The 23943-nt window shown below is 37.7% G+C and overlaps 1 protein-coding gene, 1 long non-coding RNA gene and 1 pseudogene across 3 annotated transcripts; 1 reads left to right on the top strand and 2 right to left on the bottom strand.

The window, feature by feature from the left end:
- Nucleotides 1-485: 485 nt before the first annotated feature.
- LOC310731159 (pancreatic secretory granule membrane major glycoprotein GP2-like) lies at nt 486-9564 on the bottom strand (annotated as a pseudogene). Its single transcript, XR_014538399.1, has 10 exons — nt 9465-9564; nt 7201-8013; nt 5808-5894; nt 4674-4988; nt 4377-4570; nt 2743-2894; nt 2416-2664; nt 2055-2214; nt 666-732; nt 486-541 (listed from the first exon to the last, which is right to left on the bottom strand). The product of XR_014538399.1 is annotated as a pancreatic secretory granule membrane major glycoprotein GP2-like (transcript).
- A 2143-nt stretch (nt 9565-11707) lies between these two features.
- Nucleotides 11708-13156, bottom strand: LOC310731004. The gene is made up of 2 exons (XR_014535045.1): nt 13032-13156; nt 11708-11897 (listed from the first exon to the last, which is right to left on the bottom strand). It is a non-coding gene; the product is annotated as an uncharacterized lncRNA (long non-coding RNA).
- Nucleotides 11760-14455, top strand: ciao2b (cytosolic iron-sulfur assembly component 2B). Its single transcript, XM_083550284.1, has 5 exons — nt 11760-11894; nt 13029-13106; nt 13583-13708; nt 13795-13840; nt 14166-14455. Exons 1-5 carry the CDS (start codon nt 11766-11768, stop codon nt 14264-14266), a joined length of 480 nt encoding a protein of 159 aa, XP_083406410.1. The 5' UTR covers nt 11760-11765; the 3' UTR covers nt 14267-14455.
- The last annotated feature ends 9488 nt before the right edge of the window (nt 14456-23943 follow it).

Raw genomic sequence — 23943 nt, 5'->3', positions numbered from 1 at the left:
ATGAGCACAAATCTCCACAAAATCTAGGAGAACATCTTCAGGGAAGATTGGTATGATTATGTTCATAATAATCTTATGGTCAGGTATCTACACACTTTTATCCATATAATGTATGTAGTTTCAGTGGTCTTTAATTTCTCTAAAACTAAAAACTTTTATAATCTTTTTTTTTTTTTTTATAAACCTTTGGATTGTTTAACAGAGCTACTTAACCGCTACGGAAACCCACTCTGAGTCTGCTGTTTTTGGTGGGTTTTTACACCCCTCGTCTGTATACACCACCCACATCGAGAACAAAACGAGAACAGAGCATGTAGGAGACTGTTATATTAATCACATTTCACTTTCGTGACTAAAGTATTTTCACATCGCTGCTGCTAGAAAAAAAATGCAATTGATTGAATTATGATATCAAAAATTCAGAAACAAAACCTAAATAAGAAAAATGGAATTCAGATAATCGAACAGTATTTTTTAAACTTTTATTTAAGATGAATATTGTGGTCCAGTGTAGATCAACATCACTCTCCTCCTTTGTTCCCTAAAAATAAATCAATAAGATGAATTAATACTTCACTCCAGCTCCAGATGAAGACTTCAGAATGCAGAATAATCCAAAATATCCTAAAGATTAAAGCGTCATTGTGTTACTTTGTGTAACTTACAGGTAATTGGGCCGATGATGAGGGATTTGTGGTTGGAGACGGAGCGAGTGGTTCTGGTCTGACATCTCTGAGGAAGCACAGAGCAGCACAAAGTGAGGTTTTAAAACGACAAAAAAAACCTTTTATCTTTCAATAGAGCAGATTTACTCCAGTTTCCGATACTAAAGAATGTATTCATGTATGTGAACGCGTGAACTCATGATGTCCATGATTAATGTCTATCTGATTAAATTCAAATCAATTTAGTTGGATTTTTACTGCGATTTTTACAATAGACCTTTTTATAAAGCAGCTTTACACTCACATTTTAAATTGATAAATATATCCCTCAGTGATGTGGAAGAGGAAACTCAGTGGTTTAGATGGTTTAGATGTTGGTCTTCTGATCAGAAGGTGTGAATTAAAATCCCAGCATGACCAAAGTGGCACTGTTGGGCCCTTGAGCAAGGCCCTTAATAGGATGCATGTTTATTATTAGTGAAACCGAACTCAACATAAAGACAAAATGCTCTCGTAAATGTTTTAATTATGGTGTTTTAAATGACGGAAATCGGCAGGACACCAAACGGAACATTTGTTTCCACACGGATGCTTAATGATGTGATACCAGAAAAACTGTACCTCCTCTAACTTTCATACGGATTTGATAATCAGAGAATATTTGTATTCGTGGTTTATGTAAAAGACATGTCGAGTTTTTTACACATATATTTATTATGTCTGTGAGGTAAATATTCACTGAGATTCAGGTTGTTTTATTGATGTGTCTGTGAAGAGAGATGACATGGCAGAGAGCGCCCCCTGTCGGTTTACTGTATTTTACAAAAGCACATTGTTTTGTTGGTGTTATGAGTGTACACACATAAAAGTAGACCCTTGTGTATACAAAGAAAAGTAGTATACGGATTCAAATGCTCTTTTCTGTACGATCAAAAAAGATTCATTAAAGTTTGTTTCTGCGTTTTTCAGGAAAAAATGCCACAAACCCAGAGGGTTATTACCAGCTGTGTGAAACATGGCGAATTTTTTTTGTGCTTGATTTGAGACTTGGCACATCAATAAAACAAAGATTTAGTGATTGTTAGTTTTTTTTTTATATCTGAGTAAAGAGAAGATGCGGTGAATAAGTGTGTGTTGCGTTGAAGTTTTTGATTTTGCCTCTTTTATATTTATTTTATATTTATATTTAAGACCAGTCCTAAGCCCGGATAAATAAGTGGGTTGTGTTAGGACGGGCATCCAGCGTAAAACGTGTCAAATCAAATATGCGGATCACAAAAAGAAGTCAAACAGAAACGCTCGCTGCAATAATTGCACGTTAATAAAATGAGTGCTGTTTTAAATGAGGAATTGGCGTTGACGTGTTATTAACGCCATAATCACACGCACCGCAGAGCAGGAGTCCGTCGTTCTGTCACACAGGGTGAAGTGACACTGCAGGAACATCTGATTGTAGTTGCCCTGGTACAGGAAGAGCAGAGCGGTGAAGCGTGCGCTCTGAGACACACCGTTCACGTTCACGATCACATCACGTGGGTTGCTGGAACACCTGCGAGAAAGAAAACCTACAGTCAATAAAATAGATAGATTTGCCTTCATAATAATTTCCACTCTTCTGGGAAGATGTTACAATGACTTCCTGGTGTGTTGTGGAGAGCAGGGTTCTCAGTGTCTGTCTCAGTTACAAGATTTATACATATTTATTTATGAATGAGTTTTTTTGTTGGTTTAAACAGGATAGATAACTTACCGGTTTTGAATAAGATAATATCTCTCAGTGTTGTTAGCATGTGGTGTGTCTGTAATATAGCACTCCTCAATAACCACAGTGAAGCGAGTGGACTCCACCTCCTGCACGTTCAAACCCACGTAGAGCGGCGTGCCGACGGGGAGCGTAACAGGCCCGGGTGGGTACGGCGATGAGAAGTTGGCATCGTGGAACAGTACCATGGAGGCACCGACACCAGGGCCGACACCGACCAGGCCAGAATCCTGCGTCCTGCCATGGCATAAATAATAAACCTTTCCTTAAACAGTAAACATTGTAGGTGTAATTGGTGGTGTGAGGCGTACGTACGGAAGAAAAGGTTTCAGTGAAAAATCCAGGCTTGTCAGAGACTCCAGAGGGTAAACGCAGGTGAAAGGCAAAGCCGTAGGCAGAGAGAAAGTAGACATGTTTACAGGGTAGAGATATAAAATGTTGGAGAAGATCGCCTGGGTACTGTTTGTCTGTGGCACAAAAAAACACAGAAAATATAATCACATGGTATTTGAGCACATTTCTCCATATAATATTCAAAAATGTCCTTGTCAGGTCTGGTCACTATCTAATATTCATCAGAATCACATCACATTATATACGAGGTGGTATCAAACCGTTTCTAAACTAATGGTGTAACTGGTGCGTTTCCACGTCTGTGATATCATCACCCACAGCAAGTTAAAACAAAGAGCAAACGTGAAATTCTGCGTAAAATTGAAAATGATGATCATCGGAAAACAATCCACATGATCTTACTTCAGAACACACACTACTCAGCAGATTTGGCTCCTGCGGACTTCGCCGCCTGCTCAAAGATGGTCGGCATTTTTTTACTATCGCGAAGATCCCATCGCAAATTGCCGAAGGAGCTCAACACACTTCCAGAAAGAGGACATTCAGGACACGTTCCAGAAGAAAGCTGAGGAGCTGTATTACTGTGCAAGGGGACTATTTAAAAGGGGTGGAAATGTAGATAAATAAAGTACTTTCTTGTAAACAGAGCGAGTTTTCAAACTTTTTGATGCCACCTCATATATATATATATATGTAGGCTATGCATATAATCGGCTGATTATTTTTCAATTAATTAATTGATCGGATAATAAAAATTTATTTTTTGCTAATTATAACATACAAAAAAAAAATCTAATTTAGGGTATTTCCGTATAAAAGTGTACTTAAAAAAATCTAAAAGCCACATATTGACAACTATCTTTAATTTTGACAATTTCAAACTTATAGTGGCTGCTTGTTTAGGAGCACATTCGGGGGTTAACCATCCTTAAAAAAATGTATATAAATCATCATTGTTTTGACAATTTTTTTGTTGAAAAAATACACAGACATTTTGTTCCGCTGTGAAGATATTAACATCTAGAATATATACTGAATTTGATTTTGAATAATATTTAAATGATATATGCATAAATTAAATATGCAAACATTGAAAAAAAGCTTAGTATAATAAAGCTGTAGTCAATCACGTTTAAAAAACAGATACGTTTACTGTTAATGTAGACAAATGATATGAAAAGAGAAACCTTGCATGGCTTGGAACGCACATTTTTTTATTCCTGAGTGTTAATCCGCTATACTGTTCTTTCCTTCCATTCGTTTTTGCCCTCTGCAATGGTAATTGTATTTTTGCTTCTTTTTCTCAGTTTCCCTATAAGGCATAGTTGTGTGGTTTATATGTCATTTAAAATCAATCAACCTATATGATGTCTAGGAGTCAAATGTGAACAGTACTGAGTTATTTTCTCAAAATTAAAGTCCTGCATAAATTATTTTACACACTGCCTGGCCAAAAGTACAGTGACACGACTTTTTTCCAGTCATATATGTGCTTCTTTCCCACACTGGAGGCACACAGATGTGTAGCATGTTTTCTCTAAGGAATTTGCCTTTTACTTGGGAGAAACTTCTTCCAGCATGACACTTGTTCTTACCCTCAGTACATTTCCACACACGCCCTCTTGGCTTTGCACCTCGTACCACACGGTGCCGTTGACCTCATGCCCGGCCGTACAGCTCGGGTCTGCCAGGTGTCCTGATAAGAGGTTGAGAGATTGGGATACTCCGAAGTTGTCTGGAACCCCCAGCAACATTGCTGTCTTGTTACACACTAGCTCAGGGAGTATGTCTGAGAGAAACAGGTAAGTAATTGGCATTTTTATCACCTTTACACCCATTTCCCCCTCACTGAATCATGTAAGAAAATAAAATCCCACACAAAGATTAATTACTTTCACAGACCACTCCAGCATCCTCATGATGGCCACAGTTGTGATTCTCAAAGCCATTGTGTCTGCAGTCTACCAGGAAGTGCTCGTTGCCTGTGCAGTCAGTGTTATCCAGCCAGATCGGACCGGTCCCAGGACCGAAGAATGCATTTGCGGGTGCGGAAATGGCCCTCCCACAACCCACCTGCCTACACACCACCTCTGCGTTCTTCATGTTCCAGCCATCGTCACACACCGTGCCCCACTGGCCATTATGGTACAGCTCCACTCTGCCCTCACATCTGTTACTACCACCAACAAGACGTACTGGTTCTGGAGCTGCAGATGACCAGGATGGACAGGATTGGAAATGAGTTTATTAGGGGGGCTGTGCAGGTAGGACGTTTTGGAGAGAAGGTGAGAGATGGGTTGATCATGTGCAGAGAAGGGACATTAGATAGAAGGATGCTGAGGATGGAGGAAAAAACAGACAGGAAGGCCAAGGAGGAGTTTTATGGATGTGGAAAGGGGAAAACATGCAAGTGTCTGGGTTAAAAGAAGCAGCTGCAGAGGACAGAGGACAGGATAATCTAAACTAAAGAACAGAAATATACACAGTATACATACCTTTATTTAATATCCCCAAATGTTCTTAAATCAGTTTCAAGCACTGCAACTTGTCTACATTTACCTACAATCATGACCTGCTCTGAACCATGTTCAGGGACCAAGAAGGACATGCATCAAGGCTCTTCTCGGGCTCTTCTCATGTATGGATGGAGGAATGAAAATGAGCATCACCAGAGCATCACCTAAGCATTCTTTGCAAATGAAGACCTTCCATTTCTTCGTGTTACTGCTGGTCTTATTGGAACAACATGCAACACATAGGTGACTTTTTGAGGTCCATGTAAGGATTGTTCCTCTTTGTGTGTTAAGTAAGTGAAGACTGATATCTCTTGTCCTTCATACTCACTGTAGCTTTTGTCAAAGATATTCATACCTGTTTAAACAATCTTTTTGAGTCTAATTCTGGATTATTGCCAGCTGGTATACAGTATTTAGTTTTTCACTAGTTTTCCATTCGCTAAAGACTAAAAGTGTCCCTGGATATATGTATAATGGAATGTCGTATCACATAAGATGATAAGGTGTCACCTTGAGCCTTGCACGTCCAGGTGATCTTGTCAGCACTGACACAGGCCTCTCCCTTCCTGCAGGTACCACACACTTCTGAGTTGGCATCTAATAAAAGATTAAGACATTTATTAAGTAAGTAAGTGAGCAATAAATCAGGCATAACATTCTGAGTGGTGAAGTGAAGAACACTGATGATCTTCATCATGGCTCCTGTTAGTGAGTGGATTTATTTATTAGGCAGCAGGTGAATATTTTATCCTCATAGTTGATGTTAGAAGCAGAAAAAATGGGCGTAAGGATTTTAAGAGTTTGACAAATTGTGACGTCTAGACGTCTGGGTCAGAGCGTCTCCAAAACTGCAGCTCTTGTGGGATGTTCCTGGTCTGCAGTGGTCAGAATCTATCAAAAGTGCTCCAAGGAAGGAACAGTGGTGAACTGGCGACAGGGTCGTGGGGGACGAGGATCATTGATGCACATGAGGAGTGAAGGCTGGTCCGTGTGGTCCGATCCATCAGACGAGCTCCTGTAGCTCAAACTGCTAAAGAAGTTCGTGTTGTTGATGCTCCATGGGTCACGACTGTTGGCAGGGGGTCATAATGTTATGACGAATCAGTGTATAATCCTATTAAGAAAATTCTAGAAAATCCTAAAGTCATTATGAAGACGATTTTGTTTGTGTAGTCCAAATGTCAATGCTGTTTCTCCATCATTAAACATTTTGAAGTTCTGGAATGGAGGAGTTGGTGTTGAATCTATAATGAACTCAGGTGTTGAGCAAATGTATTGGTCAGGGGCTTCTGGTTCCACAAATCCAGCTGATTGTATTTGACTATATTAGATATTTCTGATATTTTTTTAATGATATATAAAGACATCCTTGGTGTCACACAAATGAGCATGGGTTCCCTTTTATATCTGGTTCCTCTCCAGGTTTCTTAATAATACCAGCTAAGATAGTTTTTCTGTTCCACAGTCGCCCAGGTTTGCTCATCCAGGAAAAATACACATAGTTCACTTATTTACATTTTTGTTCTGAAATTCTTATGTGCTATAAAGCTGCTTTGAGATGATGTCTACTGTGAAAAGTGTTATAGAAATAAACTTGAATTAAATAATTAAGTTGAAAGTGATATTTATTGGTCATTCATATATCAATTATAATAAAATCTAAATTGGTGGTGCAAAGGAATCAAAGGGATTTACATTTAGTGTTATGCATATGAGCAACTGAGGGTTTAGGGCCTTGCTAAAGAACCTAGCAGTAGCAGCTTAGTGATGATGGGGTTTTAACCCAATGCCTTTTGATCAGAATCCAACCTCTTATCCAATACCTCATCTTAGTTCAAAGAATAAACACATCTAAGAAGTGATCAGAGAACTTAAACCCTTTGAAGTATATCAAATAGCTCACCTGCTGCGTACGCCAAGAAGCACAAAGGTGGCGAGACAAAATTGTAGACGTAGAAGTTTCCGGGGCAGGATTTAACCCCGATCGAAAACTCAAAATTACAGCAGCCTGCTAACCAGCTTGCACACACATTGGCCTGCACCACACCTTCTTTCTGTGTTGGAGGCGGAGACTTGAGCCAGATAGGGGAATTCGTTCCTCATGTGTTGGGTTGGGGGCACCTCTCAGGCATCTGGACACTGGCATTACCCAAGTACATCCTGTACCAACCTTGCCAGTTGATGCCGACATCGCAGTGCACTGTACCGGTTGTGTTTATGTCAGTCGAGCGCCACGAGTCATCCAGAATAGTGTAGTGCTGGCAGGGATCGGCACAGCGTTGGCCTCCGTCTATACTGATGCAGTCCTGGCCTGAGCTGCACACCTTGTCCCCACATCTCACCTGGTTAGAGGCAAACTCAACATTCAGTGTATTATCTTGAGTCTCAGTGACTGAGGGCAGGCAGGAAAAAGACCCGGGTGTATTTTTACACTGTAGAGGAGCAGTGCAGGGACTCTTCTTACTCGAGCACTCATCAATATCAACACAGCCATGTTCAGACCAGCGGTAGCCATCGGTGCAGCAGGACGCACCAGGAGAGCTACATAACGAGACGTTATAACATTTGACCCCGTTGCCTGTGAAACCTTCAGCGCAGGAGCAGGTGAATGTGGATGGGACGGGATCAATATCAGCCTGAGATGGAGATTCTTTCAGCACAGTTGCACAAGAGGCATGCTTGTGGCACGCATCACAGGAAGTGACCACCACCAAACCTGAATGGCACAGACAGACAGTATTAGCAGACACACCGAGATACCCTGAGATGAACTTAGAGTAGTGTACAGTGTTTGGACAATGTTAAGAATAAAAGAATAAGAAGAAATAAGAAGTAAAAATGTAATGGAGTAGAAAGAACATGACAAATAACTCAACATCTTGGTTTTCTTCATTAAACACTAACCTGAGACACAAGACGTGACAGTCGTTATAAAGAACAGACCAAGTACTGTCCAAAATTGTGCAATTTCTTTCTCCTTTTTTGATAAACCTCAAGGACCTGCATCAAATATATTCAATAGTTCACTGATAAATTAACTTAGCAACCCTTATCCTTTTTTTTTAATGATCATGATCATATAATATACAGTATAATATCCTAATAGAAAATAGTTTTAAAGACATTCAGATCTGAGGAATATGTCAAATCAGAAAATATGTAAAAGTTAATGTGACTGTGGGGTAAAAGCTTTTTTATATTAAATTTAAACAATATTAACAAACAAAATATATAGAAATTATTAATAATTATGACTGACCATATTCATTATTAATATGGAAAATATGAATAATAATTATTACAAATACATTTAATTACTATTAATAAATTAATTAAATCATGAATTTAATTACTATATATTTGCATTTGTTAATATTGTTCAAATGTTAATACAAAAAAGCTTTTACATAAACAGTTAAATAATAAAAAAAACTAAAAAATATATAGTAATTATAAATAATTGATAGTATTGAAACTAATGTGTAATAATTACTATTCATATTTTCAATTAATAATTAATAATTATTACAAATATATTAAAATTTAATTACTATGAATTACTGAAAACTGAAATCATTAGCATTAATTATTTATAAATAATTTATATATTATAAGTTAATATTATTAAAATGTTAATGTAGAGGTTTTTGTTATATTAACATTTCAATTATATTAACAAAGCAATTATCATGAATAATTAATAGTAATGAAATTAATTTGTAATAATAACTATTTATATTTTTTAATATTAATAATTAAAGAAATATGAAAAATACTGGTTACACATTAATTTACTTACTATGAACTATTAATAGTTGAAATCATTTATATTAAAATAATATAAATGTTTAAAATCCTAATTATTTGTACTGTCAAAACTATTATATATATATAAAACTATATTACTATATATTTTATCTGTTAATATAATTCAAATCTTTATGTATACGTTTAAAAAAAATTAAAAAGAAAAAAGAATATATATATATATATATAGAATCACATGCAATATTTATTTTAGATAAAATCCTTTTGCTAAAATCTAGTACTAGTAATAACAAAAAAAAAAAAGATTGATCCAAACTTGAACAATTAATTAAACAAAAATAATATCCAGTGTTGCAATTTGAAAAGTTCTCATAATAAATATGTCTGCATGTGACTTACCTGTCACATATGTTCCCCTGAACTGAGCTGTGATTTGGGTATTTATGGGATCAGAGAAACAGGGTGGAGGCCCAATAACAACAGAAAAGTAGTTAATCATGTTATACTGTAATAAAAACAAGTCTGCATTAAGGTGAGAAACTCTGCACACTTGGTTCATATCAGTGCTCCTTGTGTCAATAATTCATAACAGACTTTCAGCCCTTCCTCCAAGTATTGCTATTTTTCCACCTTTATCGACGTGGGTGGCACATGTACAGTAACACCCACATCTCCTGATATCAGACCGGCCTACAGATAGGATCAGATGAAGTTCTGCCACACCTTTGCACTTGTCTGTGCTTCTCTGCTGAATTTCTTCCCTTTTAACCACATGACAAACAACGGTCGAGTGGAAAAGCGTGAATGATTCAGTTTTGAATAATGTACGCATATTTTTATATTGTAACGATGCTAATAATGATCCATAGCATTTGAATGCATTGCGACGATTCCATCATTTGCAAAGAAATGTATAATTAGCAAATACCCTCACCTTAACCTTAACCGTAACTGATTGCAATGTTAGAGATATGTGGACAATAACTCTAAGTAGTTTACATAGTTCATAGACTGATATTTATGTGCATTCCTGCCGTATATTCATAAAAAGTACAGATGACTAAATATGGAGGTCCTATGATTTATAATTCTTATTTCCTGTAAAAAAACAGTAACATCTGCTGTCCATCTATCTGTACTTTCATAAGTTCTTCATTTATCTATCTATCTATCTATCTATCTATCTATCTATCTATCTATCTATCTATCTATCTATCTATCTATCTATCTATCTATCTATCTATCTAAAGTCTAGAACCTTAAATGACCCAAATGACCTTGAGGGCCTCCTCATGTAGCTGATTCATTTATTTATTCACATCCTTAATACAATTTACACGTGTGGTTTGTACACGGATCTTCACGTGTTTTATTAACTAGAAAATGCTATAAATCTGATCAGCCAGTAAACAATCCCATATAGAACCATGTATAATATAAAATTCCCTGTTGCTTTAAGAAGCAGGGAACATTTTGACCTCGTGGTTTTTTTTGTATGATGTTTCGTGCTACACATCATTGTGCGCACTTGAAATATGAAAAAGGTGTCTTTCAAAAAGCCATGTGAGATTGGTTACGGGTGGATCATTACATTAAACAGTGATTCATTTATTTCAGCAACATACCCCAACTATCTGTGATAAGATTAATACAGAACACACTTCACAATGTGGAAGGTGTGAGATACCGGTCCCGAGTCCTTGTGTGCAATAAGTGAGTGTGGCTTTGGACAAAACAGCGCCATGAAGTACAATTTAATGTTAATAATTAATCATCTTGGCGAAGCTTATACAGCCACATGAATGACAATTAATCTTTCTTAGTTAAGTGTTCATAAATTATTTAACCAGGACAACAATTAATCATTGTGTGTCAGGCCATTTACTGTAATCAATCAGGATATAGAGATTTGAGTTCAAAACACTGGTCAACACTGATTAAAAAAAAAAAAAAAAAAAAAAAAAAAAAAAAAAAAGCTTAGTCATCTATACAATATATGGACAAAAGTATTGGGACACCTGACCTTTCCTACCATATGTGGTTCTTTTTCAAATTGTTATCACTGTTGTTCTCAGCTCCATGAAGATACTAAGTGGCCTGCTATAAAGCGAACACTCTTGTGGCTGATGAACACAAATGCCCACAAACACAATCCATAATCTAGTGAAAGGGAATTATAAGAGCAAATTGGAACTAAATGTAAAATGTGATGCCAATATGGTGGAGAAGCATTGAACCTTTTCAGGTTTGGGTCTCCTAATTCAAATGAAGGGAAAATTTCATGCTTCAGCATCTGTATAATTGTGTGTGTACACAGTTTGGGGAGGAACCATAGGGGTGGAAAAGTCAGGTGTCTTTTGTCCAAATAGTAGAGTGTATATGATTACATTTTGTAAAAATATATATTAATTTATTCCCTTTAGTTGCATTGCTTTAATGAGCTATAAAACTATTCGTTATTCTGTTGAGACTTTTATTGTAGAAAGCGACTATTTCCGGTACCCGGAAGTTGACTTCTCGGGGCGTGTAGTCAGAACGGACAGTTTTCTGTGTGCGTTTGTTTACTTCTTAAACATCATGCACAAGTGTCGCGTGTAATTTAATTGATCTGTGTTTATATTTATTTAAAAATAATTGATTGCGTGCAGACGTGCATGTGATTACTGAGAACTTGTTGAGGTCAGTGTGAGGAGCAGGAGGATGTCTGGAGGAACCCGACTGGAAAATGCAAACCCTTTTATCTTTCAGAGGAGTGGAGAAAGACTCCTGACTGCCAGTGAGGAAGATGAAGGTGTTCCTGATCCCATCGATGACCGAGAGATCTTCGATATCCTTTTATTTTCTAAAAACCAAAAATGCCATGCAAACTGTTTCTAATTTTATTGTAAACACACACACACACACACACACACACACACACACACACACACACACACACACACACATATATATACATGTGTATGTTTATATATATTTACATTTGTTTATTTGTCTATCTATTTGTCTGCCCGCTGTTTTGTAGGTCTGTTCTCTCTCACACACACACACACACACACACACACACACACATACACACAGTAGAACATTATGACCATCTGCCTAATATTGTGTTGGTCAATTTTTGCTACTAAAACACTCCTGACCCATCGATCATCAACATCATGAACTTCTTTAGCAGTTTGATCTACAGGAGCTCGTCTGTTGGATCGGACCACACTGTCCAGTCTTCGCTCCTCACGTGCATCAATGAGCCTCGTCCCCCACGACCCTGTCGCTGGTTCACCACTGTTCCTTCCTTGGAGCACTTCTGATAGATTCTGACCACTGCAGACCAGGAACATCCCACAAGAGCTGCAGTTTTGGAGACGCTCTGACCCAGACGTCTAGACGTCTCAATTTGTCAAAATCCTTACGCCCATTTTTCCTGCTTCTAACATCAACTTTGAGGACAAAATATTTACCTGCTGCCTAATAAATAAATCCACCCACTAACAGGAGCCATGATGATCATCAGTGTTCTTCACTTCACCACTCAGAATGTTATGATGTCATAGTGTTATGCCTGATTGGTGTGTGTAAAAATGTCTGTCCATACATTTACATTTACATACAAATATGTCTATTTGTCTCTCTGTTTGTCCTTTTATACATATTTCTCTCTGCCTTCATACAGATGTGTGTTTCTGTCTGTGTGTCTTTATGTAAATATTTGTCTGTCTGTCTATCAGTGTGTCTGTCTGATGATCTGTCTGTACTGCCGTCTATACGTCTGTCTGTTTACACTCATTAAGCACTTTACCTGCACGCTATACTGATACTAGCTAGAATTTCCATGTGCTCTCGAAAGTGCACTTCTTTATGGTTATGGATATCACATGATGTTGAGTTCCTGGTCCATGTTGTTCTACCTTAAACTCATGATCAGATCACATGTTATATGAAGCCTTAACATAGTGCTCACATCACATTCGGTCCATCAGTGACCCGGAACACCCTCTGTCTCTGGAGGAGTTAAACGTTGTGGAGGAAGTGCGGGTGAAAGTAAGTGTACACTACATGCACAAAAGTATTGGGACGCATGAACTTTTCCAGCCATAGGTGGTTCTTTCCCAAACCGTTACCACGTGATTTTATCAGATGTCTTTGGATGCTGGAGCATGAAATTTTCCCTTCACTTGAACTAGGAGACCCAAAAGCTGTTCCAGCATGATGATGCCCATGTGCATAAAACCAGCTCCATGAAGATCCATGGGTTGGAGTGAAAGATCTCCAGCTATAGAGCTCCAGAACTATTGAACAATGAATGTGAACGCTGACTGCACCCCAGGCCTCCTCACCTTCTCACCTAAATCAGTACCTGACTTTACTAATGTGTCTGTATGAGCACAAATCTTCATAAAATCCAGTGGAAAATCTTCCCAGAAGCTTATTATAGCAGCAAATGAAGACTTTTTCGAACACAATGTTCAAAAAGCATTGCATTGTATAAATCCAGTTTCTGCAACTTTTCGTTTCAGGTGAATGACCAGGAGAACAATGTGTCTGTAGAGTTCACACCAACCATCCCTCACTGCAGCATGGCTACTCTTATAGGCCTGTCTATCAAAGTCAAGCTCCTGCGTGCACTCCCTGACAGGTTCAAGGTACATCCTGTTTTTTTTTTCTTTTTCTTTTTCTAAAGATGAAGGTTGTGTAAAAGGTATTCACGTTTTTGTATTTGTGCCTGTAGATTGACGTCCACATCACTCCAGGAACACACGCGTCAGAAGATGCAGGTAAGTCAGAACCCTGCATTACATTCAGAAGAACCCTGAAAAATAAATAACATTGAAGATCCGAAACACAATCACAGTGCAGTAATTGTCGAATTATCAGTTTACATTAAATGAATTTCATTCACTCTGATATCCACAAGGCTCGGTATTAGGCCTCGATCATTTCATATTTTTGTATATTTTAAACTATTTTATGGAATCATATTAATCAATTAAAGCAGATCCTTTACCGATTTATCACATACGATATCTAATCATGCTGCTACTTCTTAACAGGCTGAATGATTTAATGCTTTTTTAAAGTTTACTTCCTGTTTCCTCTTAGTTAATAAGCAGCTCGGTGATAAGGAGCGAGTGGCTGCTGCTCTGGAGAACGCTCATCTGCTCGAGGTCGTCAACCAGTGCCTTTCCACGAAACCTGCGTGATCCAATCGCCGTTTCTTTATTATTACTTGGATGAAACTATCTGTCCATAAGCTTGAAGCCTGGTGTGATTTAATTCCGGTACACGTATATGTTATTTGCAATGCGACGTTTCAATTTAGTAATAAACCACAAAATAAAATAACCAGATGATCATTCAAACTATTTCATAATAAAGGTTTTTTTTAGTAACTCAGTCTGCATGATTTATTTTCTAACCAAGAAAAAAAAAAGAAATTTTTCAAAGGAAATTTAAAGCAACACTATTTGGACAAAAGTATTGGGACCCTTGAATTTTCCGACTGTATGCGGTTCTTTCCCAAACTGTTATCGCAAATCTGAAGGCACACAATTATGAAGGACGTCTTTGGATGCAGTCGCATGAAATTGAGTGAAGTACAAATACTTCTTTATTGTACCTAAGTAGAAAAAGTTCTTTACTTCATTATTTATTTATTCGGACAACTTTTTACTCATTACAAACAAGACGAGCATTTGTTTTGACGCGTTTGGTTCTAGTCACGTGTTCTGCTCGCCGCCTCCACCCCCATGCTTCACGTTGTTCTGAGTGCTTTCTCGTCGTTCTCTTGTCTGTTTTTAGTGTTTTTGTTTTATTTCACTATAAATTTAGCATCATGGGTCCTAAGAAGTGTCTTGATAGCCTGGACGGAAGTTTGCGAAAAGAATAAGCATTGAAATAAAGAAATAAATTGTAGAAAAGCATGAACGTGGTACGCACGTGTACGCACACGAGATCTTTGCATTATGGCACGTCAAGTTCAACAGTAAGTACAATCATAATTAACAAAGTGATTTATTTCCCTGGTTATAATTTATTACTTTGTTTATTTGTGTGTTAAATTAGGCATAAAACATTTTAAGGGCTGAGATAATCGATCGCCTGAGATCTGTGAACGGACTGATTTGCTTTTACATTCATTTTTATGTTAAAATTAACGAGCATATGGGAACACGAGCGGTTTTTGGGAACGAATTCATCTCGTACACCGGTTTTCCACTATATTGATATGACGTGATATTTTAAGATTCGGAGATCCCTGGTGTGATATGATATAATAACATTAGGACCTAAAGTCTAAAACGGTCCTGCCTTCCTGTTAGATGGGAATCGATTCTAAAATACTGCAATTTATGGAATTTCCTGGAAAACATTTATAGAATTTTGGTTCTTTTATCCAGAACAACTTACAACTGAGCATTTGAGGGTAAAGTCCCTCGATCAAGCACCCAGCAGTGGTACATTGGTGGGGCTGGAATTTAAAATCATGACCTTTTTTTTTCTCCAAAGTCCAAACCCTTAACCAATGAGCTACAGCTTCCTGACCAGTTGCATCAGCAGATCTCAACTCAGTACTGATCTGGAAAATAGTTAAAGAGCTGGTAAAGGTCTATTTACAACAGGGGTCTCCAATCTTTTCCAGAAAGGGCCAGTGTGGGTGCAGGTTTTTATTCCAACCAAGCGAGTCCACACCAAATTCTACCTGTTCAAACCTAATGATCTTCATTTTCAATGACTATCAGGTGTGACCATTGATTGGTTGTAATGAAAACCTGCACCCACACTGGCCCTTTCTGGAAAAGATTGGAGACCCCTGATTTACAAGCTTAAGCAGCTCAGGTTGTGTTTTGTGATTACGTTCATTATCAGAACTTGTCTCCGCTGCTGGTGAAGGCCACAGTTGCTCTCAAAGACTCATCACTATTATTATTTCCCAGCCGATCACTTTGTTTAAACTCATAATAAAGTGTGTGTGTGTGTGTGTTATTGGTCCAAGCTGAACATTTGACCATCAAACATATGTGTTCATTCAGCTACAAGAGAATGCTTGAGGTCAATCACAGAGGTCCGAGGTTCAGTTCTGGGTCAGTGGGTCTGAGGAGTTCAGGACTTTGTGCAGGACACTGAAAGTGTTTTCACTCCAACCTGAACACAAACAACCAAATCTTCATACTTATGGCTTTGTGCAAATGAACAATGTCGTGCTGGAACCGTGTTTGGGTTTCTTAGTTGGAGTGAAGAGAAAATCTAGAATTCAGGCTTCAGACTTTGAATCAGCAGTTTGGAGAAGAACCGCATGGACAATATGGACCGAATTTGCAGCATGTGGATATGAGTGAATCAGCCATTTCTGATTGATTTGCCAGGACTTGTTTCCAGGACGACCTAATCTAACTGATCCGGTGATTCTCAGGATCGCTGTAGGCTGAAACAGGTGTGTTTGAGAAGTTTAGAAGCCCTGCATGAAACTTAAACACAGACCAACACCTTTTATTTTTCACCCCCAGTGTTACAGTGACCCCTAGTGGGCAATCTAGAAATGGCACTCAGAATTTGATGCGACTTGATTTAATTAAAATCGTGAATAAGAAAAAAACTGAGTTGGCGCAAAACGAAGGATATGCAAGACAATAAAAAATTTAATTAGTTATTATTTTATTATTATATAGTGTTTGAGGATACACTCATCCATGAAGCAGAGTGGCGCAGCGGAAGCGTGCTGGGCCCATAACCCAGAGGTCGATGGATCGAAACCATCCTCTGCTATGTGACTTTTAATTTAGAGAGAATTCAAGTAATAATAACTTCATGCACGTGCCTACAATATTATATTATATTCTATAAACGGTGCAGTTATGATGTAGCAACCAGCTAAGTGCGAATTATCGTATAATTAATTACAAAAAAATTCAGGTTAAAATCACCATCAGGTCACCATACAAAGATCATATAACAATTATACAGTAATGTGCAACAAGGCAAAGTAGAATATCAGATCTAAGGTATAGAACATTGTCCAATCGACTGAAGTGCAAATTATTAAATGCAAACAGCATTAATAATGAATTAATGAGTTTATTTATTTATTTATTTATTTTTTTTAAAGAAAATGGGTCCGAGTGGAAATGTGACCAAAATGTAGAATCTGATACCTAAAACTTTTTGACAATTACTGCATTTGAGAATAAAAATACAGGTATATTTCATTTCATGCAAAAATATTACAAAATATATAAAAGGTTTAAAGCATTTTGCTTCTGTAATCTATTTCCCCCAGCTGATCTTTTCCCTGCTAAATGCCCTGATGTGCCTGTAACCTTGGATTTATTCAGCACGACTTTTTTTATTAATCACCCAGATATCATTCATTTATTCATCTCTTCAGAACAGAACACTTACAGAACGTTTCTGACACACGTCACTTTTTTTTACGCCAGAATTAAGTAACCTGAATAAATTTAGTTCCAGAATACTGATATCTGAGATCAGGTGAAAGACTGCAGGTATAAAAGTAAATCCTGGTATATTTAATGCACCGTTATTGATCAATCCTGCAGGTGCAGATCAAGAGAACAAGTACAGGTTCAAATGAACATTTAGAATGAAATAAAAATGTGATATTTGTTACTGTAACTGTGATACAGATTCTAATATCTAATATGAGTCGGTTTGAGTATTTCAGAAACTGCTGGACTCCTGGGAATTTTACAACAGTCTGGTGAGAAAAACAAAAAATATCCTGGGAGAGATATCCAGTGTGAATGACACGACCATAGAACATAATAAAAACAAGATTAGATTAGATTAGATTAGATTAGATTAGATTAGAATAGATTAGAATAGATAGATAGATAGATAGATAGATAGATAGATAGATAGATAGATAGATAGATAGATAGATAGATAGATAGATAGATAGATAGATAGATAGATAGATAGAGAACTTAGAAAAGAGCAGACAGACAGACAGAAAACTAGACAGACAGACAGACAGACAGACAGACAGACAGACAGACAGACAGACAGACAGACAGACAGACAGACAGACAGATAGATAGATAGATAGATAGATAGATAGATAGATAGATAGATAGATAGATAGATAGGCCCAAAAACCAGTACACAGAAGCTCCAGCATCTCAACCTGCATTTAGACGGATGTTCTGTAGTTCTGTAGTTCAACAGAAAAAGATCTGGGAGTTATTTCAGAGCAACTTGTCTTTTAAAAATCACATCAACCAAGTTACAAAAACAGCTTCTTTTACCTTAGAAATATTTCTAAGCTAAGAAACGTGTTGTCTATATCTGATGCAGAGAAGCTCGTCCATGCGTTCATGACCTCCAGACTGGACTACTGTAATGCATTACTAGGTGGATGTTCTGCATCATTAATAAACAAGCTTCAGTTAGTTCAGAATGCAGCAGTCAGAGTTCTTACAAGGTGGAGAAAATATCACCATATAACCCCAATCTTATCGTCCCTACATTGGCTTCCTGTTAAGATTCAAATCCACTACAAACTACTGCTACTTACCTACAAAACACTAAATGGTTTATCTCCATGTTTCTCTCCAGTCTGCTAACACGCTACAATCCGTCACGCTCCTTCAGATCTCAAAACTCTGGACTTCTAGTAGTTCCTAGAATAGCAAAGTCCACTAAAGGTGGTAGAACATTTTCACATTTAGCTCCTAAACTCTGGAATAGTCTTCCTGACAGTGTTCGGGGTTCAGATACACTCTCCCAGTTTAAGTGCAGATTAAAAACATATCTTTTTAGCAAAGCCTACACATAACACACATCACACACATCACATCACAACCTTGTGCTCCAGAACATCTGATCACATGCACATTATCAACTTGTGCTGTTAATATCATGAACAGCAGCTACGCTAATTCCTCTCCACTGCTTCTCTTTCTCTCCCCATCCCGAGACACCCTGAGGTTGCTCCAGCTCCAGTCACGTCCCACCTCTTGAAGATTATGGACCTTTAAAGAAGTAGATGCCCACAAACATCCCGAACCATCTAGAGACGTACCAGTGCTAATTGGATCCCACTTCATGTGGAGTTTGGACACTGGACCTCCTGGAGTGTTTTAAGGCTCTGGCATGGAGCCATAACTTCAACTGACTGTAGAAAGATCATCACTCATAATCACACACTCCAGTGCTCATGTTAGTTCTCACTCTCCAGTGTTCTGTAGTGTTTAAAGACTATAATCACACTCTTGATGTCACCCAAATGAGGTTGAGGTTCTGCTTTTGAGTCTGGTTCCTCTCGAGGTTTCTTCCTCATTACATCTAAGGGAGTTTTTCCTTCACCACAGTCGCCCCAGTCTTCATCATCAGGGATAAACACACATTATTCACCCTCATTCATAAAGTTTTTAAAGCTGTTTCTGAAAAGTGCTATAGAAATAAACTTGGGGGGATTTGGGGCCAAACAGATGATTTTTTAAAAGCATTTTATTAATCCCAAAGCAAATTGTAATTGTCACATGACCAGGAAGCTGGGGTCAGAGGACAGGGTCAGCCATGGTACAGAACCCCTGAGCAGAAAAGGGGTAAAATGCCTTTAACCCACCAGCAGTATTGCTGGGGATAGAACCCATGATCTCATGACCAGTATCCCAGAAACTTAACCACAGAACCATGACATCCAATCTGGTTGTTGTAGGATGGGAGTGGAACCTGATTTGGTTTTCTTCTCTAACTGCATACATGAGATAATTGTAAGTCACTCTGGATAAGGGCATCTGGACAGACCCATTTAGAAAATTTGGAAAAGCACAACATCTGTAAAATTCGTATTTGTAAAATAGTTTTCTTACATTTTTTAAAAATTATTTAGAACAACAAATCTTTATTTTCGTTAGCAAAGAAATCCATTTGATGTATATTTAAGAATCTTTAATACTGTAGATATTTAACTATTATGCAGCTTGTTATTTAAATCATTAGCCACATGGTGTCGCTCGATCTCAGTTTTTTTTTTTATGACCTCTTTGCGTTTATTGTTACTCTTTAAAGCTGTGCCCTAAAAGCCTCACCATAAACAGCTTCCTGCCTCTGGCTGTGTTTGTCTAATATTTTCTCTTCTAATCAGCCTGACCACAACCTTTCTATTCAGCATGGGTATATTAGTTCTCCACACTGCTCTCCACCCGCCATGCGAATGAAAGTGCGGAACAGAGCGATCCAAAGCCAGCAGTGAGTCACCTCAGCTAGAGAAGCTCGTTGCCAAGCAGTCTAGGGCACATACAAACATCTCCACCACCACCTCCACACTCACTTATGTGTATATCTGTCATGAAGAGACAATGCGAGTAAAACTTCTCGTAAACAGCAGCATGAGCTCTTCAGTACACACAGAGCTGAATGTTTGTCCTAGAAGGAACGCAATACACTTCCCGTATCTGCAGCAGGAAAACAGGTGGAACCTGCTCATTAATACGACAAGATCAACAACAAATTATGCAGTGAAACACTGGCGGTCCAAACAAGGCCTGAGAAATCAATGGTCATGATCAAGTTCAGCCTCTGACCTGTTTTATGTACACATTGTTTTTTTTTTTAGTGATGACCTTCATGGTATATCTTTATACCTATAGATAAAAATTTAAGGTACATTTACATGCTTTCTGCCTTGAAGAAAAAAAAAACATATGCAACATTCTTTAAAGTGTGTTAAATGAATAAACACTTAAAAACATTAATATATTACTCCCCCACTGACCTCCTGTTTATTTAAATTCTATTCTATTGTTGCAATGCAGCTCCAGAGACATGAAAAAGTTTACATCTATAAGTTTATCCCTAAAGATCAAACAGGGGCAAAGACGAGGAAAAACCCTCTGTGACGAAATCAGAACAACATAAAACGATACCACACTTAATTCCCAACAGTGTTGTGAACATTAACTACAAAGTGTGTGATGGTAAAAGCCGCTGTTTGTCTGAGTCAAAATATTTAGAGTGCAAGACTTAATGCAGCTGCTGCAGACTCCTTGTTCCTCATAACAAAAATCCGTGTGTATAAACAGAGCGATTCATCTGCGTCTTTGCATGCGTGAATGTATAACATACGCAAGCAATGGAAATTGAGATCTAAACTTTAAGCCTGTGCCATAGTTAAAAAAAAATGGATCAGAGCAAGTTCAGAGCTTTGGGTCATTATATTTTATATAGAATAATAATACAAATAAGTGCTAATGATAACTATTACTTCTTTATGTTGATAATCCGATAGCACTATGCAGCATATAAAATCCCAGTGAGATAAGTGTTTGTGGGAGGATCAGTGACTTGGGACTCGCAGGAAAGGTTTTTAAAGAGACATCAGGATCTACAGAATAACCAATGAATGAAAACTGTATTAGTTTTAACTGAAAATTTTAATTGACACATATCCTAGATCATCAGGAAGCTGTGGTCAAAGCACAAGGTCAGCCATGGTATAGCACTCCTGGAGCAGACAGGTTTAAATACCTTGAGGGCCTAACTGCAGCTTGGCAGTGCTGGGCCTAGAACCACTGACCTCATGATCAGTAAACCAGAGGCCTAACAACTGAACCAATAAGTTCATGGCGACTAGGCTGAGGAGGCACGAGAATTTGGATCGGAAGGTCACAAGTATAAATCCAAACATCCAAAGCAGGGTGCAGTTCAGAAAGTAAGCACTAGATGTCGGGAGTGGACCATTTTCTCATTCTACATGCGCAGGCGTAGTAAAGTCATCTTCAGTCTAAAGCTGAATGAATGGATCATCATATGTGTATCATCTGAATAGCTGAAGGATGACCACAGCTCGGGATGACACATCTTCTATAAGAAATATTATTGGTAAATCTAACTATAGCTATAACATCTGTGCCATCTTGGACCTTCAAGTCATACCTAATCTGGCTTGGTTTGATTGCTTCCTTACATAAAAATGAACCTTATCACAATCTACTCATGTAGGAAACGTGACGAGCATGCATTTACCAAAACTCAAACCCTCCATTAAATATGCAGTGCCAGATCAGAGGGTGGTGGGATTCCATGACTGCATCGTTGGCCAGCTATGTGGAGATCCTATAATAAAAATGTGACTGTAGCTCACACCACATCCACTCACACAATCATAGTTTTACATGATTATTTTTAAACCATTCAGTATAACAGCAAAACGTTAATGAATGCAGATCTGATCTGCATTACTACAAGAGTTAACACTACATCATCAGTATGAGGAGGAGGAGAGGAGGAGGAGGGAAATCCCCTCTGATGTACCCCTGAGTCTGAATCACGTCTGCAGGATATGGAAAGCCAAAACATCCACAAGAGCGGCAAAAGTAAAGAAAATACATTTACATACAATGAAAATATATGAAAAAAAATCACAATTTTTTAAATGTTGAAAATTCTATCAACATTTCGATAATTTAATAGTCAAATGGTTTATATTTTCTAGGTCACTAATGTACATTCAAGAAAGTTCCTTAAGTGAAGAACCCTTTCAGGAGACATGAAGATGGGCTCTACAATAATATGGCTCATTCATTACAGTTTTATACAAATATCTTTATACGTATGTATGTATATATACATTTCACATCTGACTCATTGATTTAGTTTTTATCTATTTGGTGACTTCATCTCTCACACACCACAGACGTAGACTAGTTTATGAAGCTCACAATGAGCAGGCAGAAGGCAAAAAAGTAGTCTGGGGTTAACGTCACCCATCTGATCATATCATCTTTTCTCTGCTTGTGTTCAAGATGGTGGATCTTCAACCTGCATTCATTCATCAGAGAACATCATTTTTAATTATTTTTGTATTAATATATTAATATGACGTGAGGTTCAGTTTCCAGTGTGACACTAAAGCAGGTAGTAATAATCACTAGTTTTTACTGAAGAACATGTCAGAGCTCAAACTTCTTTACTTTCACTTGAGTGAAAAAGTGCAGTCAGAACTTTTTCCAGAATCTTTTAAAACATCAGTATCTGCACTTCTAATTAAATGAAGGATGTGTGGACTTTTGCCACCTCTGAAAAGGACATAGCAAAGCAAATACCAATAAGTTTAGAAAGTAAATTTCACTCATGTGGTTGCTGAGAAAGTTTTTCATCCATATTGGAATTTATTGGCTTAAAATGTAGTTACTGCATTTTTTTTCCTTTCAGAATACGGACATAATAAAATGAGTGTCTCAGTGTAATTAGTGATGAAGTGAGTTTGGATATAAATTTCAGTTCCTCAGGCACCTCTATTATCAAGGAGCATCCACAGTGTTCATGTTTAATTTTATTAGCATTCAATAATATTACATAAGATACATAGTTTACTTGTATATCTCAATCCTGAATTCATATTTTTATTGCGTCAGTATAACGCTTTATGTGCACCAGGATCGTTTATTGCATAGATTTTGACCAGAATATTATTTATTACTAATATGACACACCACACCTGAATAATGCGTTACATTCATGCTATCAGAATATCTTTATTGAACAAATTTGACACAGTGAATAGTTAAGGGCCTTGCTGAAGGGTCCAAGGGTGGCAGCTTGTTAGATTTGAACTCACAACCTTCTAATCAGAAGACCAGCATTGTAACCTCCGAGCTCCCACTTCCACACATTAGTGACTCCCAGGATGAGAAAAATTAAGATCCATTATACCCTTAACCATAAACAGTGGAAAATGAATTCGCATAATACAGTGACTAATGTGTTTTTCATTAACTTTAGTCGCCATATTCCACTCTTGATCCTTCTGGCTTCCCATAGTAAAATGCGCCTCCGCGCGCACTGATGGTGATTCTCCATCACCAAGTCCCTCCTCTCGCATCATGACATCACTGAATCTACTCTGCCATAAATA

This window comes from Silurus aristotelis (assembly GCF_946808225.1).
Source record: "Silurus aristotelis genome assembly, chromosome: 9".
NCBI classification, from domain to species: domain Eukaryota; kingdom Metazoa; phylum Chordata; class Actinopteri; order Siluriformes; family Siluridae; genus Silurus; species Silurus aristotelis.
Note: the sequence above shows the minus strand (reverse complement) of the source record. Positions and strands in the feature narration are given on the sequence as shown.